The sequence below is a fragment of the Lynx rufus genome, unplaced genomic scaffold (genome assembly GCF_022079265.1).
Source record: "Lynx rufus isolate CCGP_SWC_20201006 ecotype Redwood Valley unplaced genomic scaffold, mLynRuf1.p SCAF_9, whole genome shotgun sequence".
Classification (NCBI taxonomy): domain Eukaryota; kingdom Metazoa; phylum Chordata; class Mammalia; order Carnivora; family Felidae; genus Lynx; species Lynx rufus.
The window spans coordinates 101,383,398-101,386,415 of record NW_025814897.1 but is presented as its reverse complement, the minus strand read 5'-3'; the positions used below and the strand labels follow the sequence as shown (position 1 = coordinate 101,386,415).

At 36.1% G+C, this 3,018-nt stretch overlaps 1 protein-coding gene across 1 annotated transcript; it reads left to right on the top strand.

Moving 5' to 3' along the window:
- The first annotated feature begins 1,797 nt into the window (after nt 1–1,797).
- Nucleotides 1,798–2,742, top strand: LOC124504741 (olfactory receptor-like protein OLF1). Its single transcript, XM_047070250.1, has one exon. The coding sequence runs from the start codon at nt 1,798–1,800 to the stop codon at nt 2,740–2,742; it is 945 nt and encodes a 314-aa protein (XP_046926206.1).
- Nucleotides 2,743–3,018: the final 276 nt, after the last annotated feature.

The following is a 3,018-nucleotide window of genomic DNA, read 5'->3' as shown; positions in this document are numbered from 1 at the left end:
AAAGTGTTTAGACTATTGCATTGCATGTAGTAACCATTATATAAATGATAGTCGTTATTAGTAAGACCTTGCCACCTGGCACTGCTCCTAAGCCAAGGATGGAAGAGAACAATAGAGAAATTAACACTAATCTTTGCTCTTTATATACGATGTGTCAGTCTCTCTAAACTGTGACCACATAGAAAGGTAAATAAGCAGATAAATGATAGATAGATAGATAGATAGATAATGATGATAGATTCAGAGACGGACAAATTTTTCTAATACATGCAACAACCTTGTGATATACTTGTCATCTTTACAGTATAGATAATATAGATATAGATATAGATATAGATATAGATATAGATATAGATAGATATAGATAATTGCACTAGGTAACAGCCCACATGGGGCCAATATGAGATTCTAATCAAATTCTTTCCAACCCTGAAATAAAATCTTACCCTTTCCATATATCTTGATGAATTTGAAAACAGACAAAAGAATACATGAATCATTATCCCATTATAGTCCTTCATCTCATTCACACTCTAAGGTAATAACATGACAGTATATTAACCCTTCAGTCTCTCTCAGGCTTCTCCGTGCCTGTGTCTTAGGGTGTTTGAATGATTCGATGACCTAAACAAATGAAGCTCACACCATTGTCACTGATAGAATATGTTTTACATAAATGAGAAAACAATACAAAACAATTTTGTTCCCTTTTTGGTAACACTACCATAGTTCACCGAAAACTGCTTGCTTGTTTTATATATTTTCAAATACACACTCTAAGATTAAGATAAAACTTTTTGTACTTCAAGTTTGGGTTTATTTTTTTCTACTTCTGAAAAAAATCAGAGACCCCAGAAGCAAGTATTGACATAATTTTTAGACGCAGCACCCTGAATTAGGCTAGCATAAAAATAAAAGGGAGGTGACTATTTTTGCTTGCACGGAACATATAATTCGTGAAGAGGCCATATAGTATAATATTATTTAATTAGAAATCAACCTACAACTAAATTCTTTCCCCACTTTATCCAGTTAGTCAGCTAATATTCATCAGGCCTTTTCTAGAAGCCAAGTATTCTAATAAATGCCAAAGCTTAAGAAATGATTTGTTTAATCATTTTGGTTTAGTATCTTGATGGGATTTGTGGAATTACCCTAAACTCTTTCCTGTCAAAAATATACTCAGAAGTGATGTTTACTGGCATTTTCCCCCCATGTCATTATTATCATTTTGACTTTACATTAGAAAAATTAACCAGCATATGTTTCATAACACCACTGTATCTGCTCTCTCAACAGTATAGCATGCCCCTGTCTATTAAATCCTGGGCAGAAAAAGCAAATTGGTCTACAGTTATCATTGTAAGGCAGACTCTAAAGTCAAACTGATGTTTAAGAATATGGATATTTTTCTCCTCTTCATATCATCATTAGTCCATTAATCCATTACTTCCTTAACCCTCTACTCCAGCTATTGTGCTATCCTTGAGTACAAAAAAGGTAAGCAAAACCAGATCCTTGCATGCAGAAGCCAACTATCCAATGGAAGAACTCGTCAATAATCAAGCAAATAAGATAAAACTAGCAACCATGGAATCTGACAGCTACTAAATCCTGAGATCTATTTCTCAGAGTTTATTTTTGAAAGGGAGTTTGGGTTTGGTTCTTTATTTGCTTGTTTGTTTCTTTGTTCGTGGAAACAATAAAATAACCTTGTAATTTTATCTGTTTTTCTCTTTCCGTCGATATACCATTTTAGGACGTTAGAATTCCTGTAGAAAGAAAACAACACAGAATATGGAATTGATAGATGGAAACTACACTTTGGTGACTGAGTTTATTCTTTTAGGGTTTCCGACCCGCCCTGAACTGCAGATTGTCCTATTCCTCATGTTTCTGACACTGTATGGTATGATTTTAACAGGGAACATTGGACTGATGATATTAATCAGGACTGATTCTCACCTTCAAACCCCCATGTATTTTTTCCTTAGCAACTTATCCTTTGCAGACCTCTGTTACTCCTCAGTCATTGTTCCCAAAATGCTCATCAATTTCCTCTCAGAGAACAAATCTATCTCTTATTATGGCTGTGCCCTCCAGTTTTATTTTTTCTGTGCCTTTGCCGATACAGAATCCTTTATCTTGGCTGCCATGGCATACGATCGCTACGTCGCCATCTGTAACCCTTTACTGTATATGGTCGTGATGTCTCGGGACATCTGTATATGGTTGATTGTCTTGTCCTACATTGGAGGCAACCTGAGTTCCCTGGTTCATACGTCCTTTGCATTTATTCTGAAATACTGTGATAAAAATGTCATTAATCATTTTTTCTGTGACCTCCCCCCACTGCTTAAGTTATCCTGCACAGACACATCAGTTAATGAGTGGCTTCTCTCTACATATGGCAGCTCAGTGGAAATTATCTGTTTCATCGTCATCATCATCTCCTACTTTTTCATCCTTCGCTCAGTCTTAAAGATCCGTTCTTCCAGTGGGAGGAAGAAAACCTTTTCCACATGTGCCTCTCACCTGACTTCAGTGGCCATCTATCAGGGGACTCTCCTCTTCATTTACTCACGGCCCAGCTATCTATATTCTCCTAATACTGATAAAATTATCTCCGTGTTCTACACCATCATCATCCCAGTGCTGAATCCATTGATTTATAGTTTGAGAAATAAAGATGTCAAAGATGCCGCTAAGAGAGCTGTACGATTAAAGGTAGATGCCTCGTGAGCTATAAAGTTCGGAGATTCACCTAAATCCCCAGTTACAAACTCTAACTGGGAACCTGCAACACATGTATCAGCAGATACACAAGGGATTTTTATTAAACATTTGTTTTTCATACAGCCAAATTCAAGTCATAACCCACGACGTAAGAAAACATTTAGAAGTTTCAAAATTGCTGCTAAAGAATAGACTACTGTTCAATGATCGCTAGCTTGGAGTTAATACTAAAATGTGTTTTATCAGGCTGTCTTAAGGGATATAGTAAATACCTAAGAAAAG

What these genes read in the sequence shown, in the direction of transcription:
- LOC124504741 (XM_047070250.1), top strand. Translation starts at nt 1,798, where the DNA reads ATGGAATTGATAGATGGAAACTACACTTTGGTGACTGAGTTTATTCTT.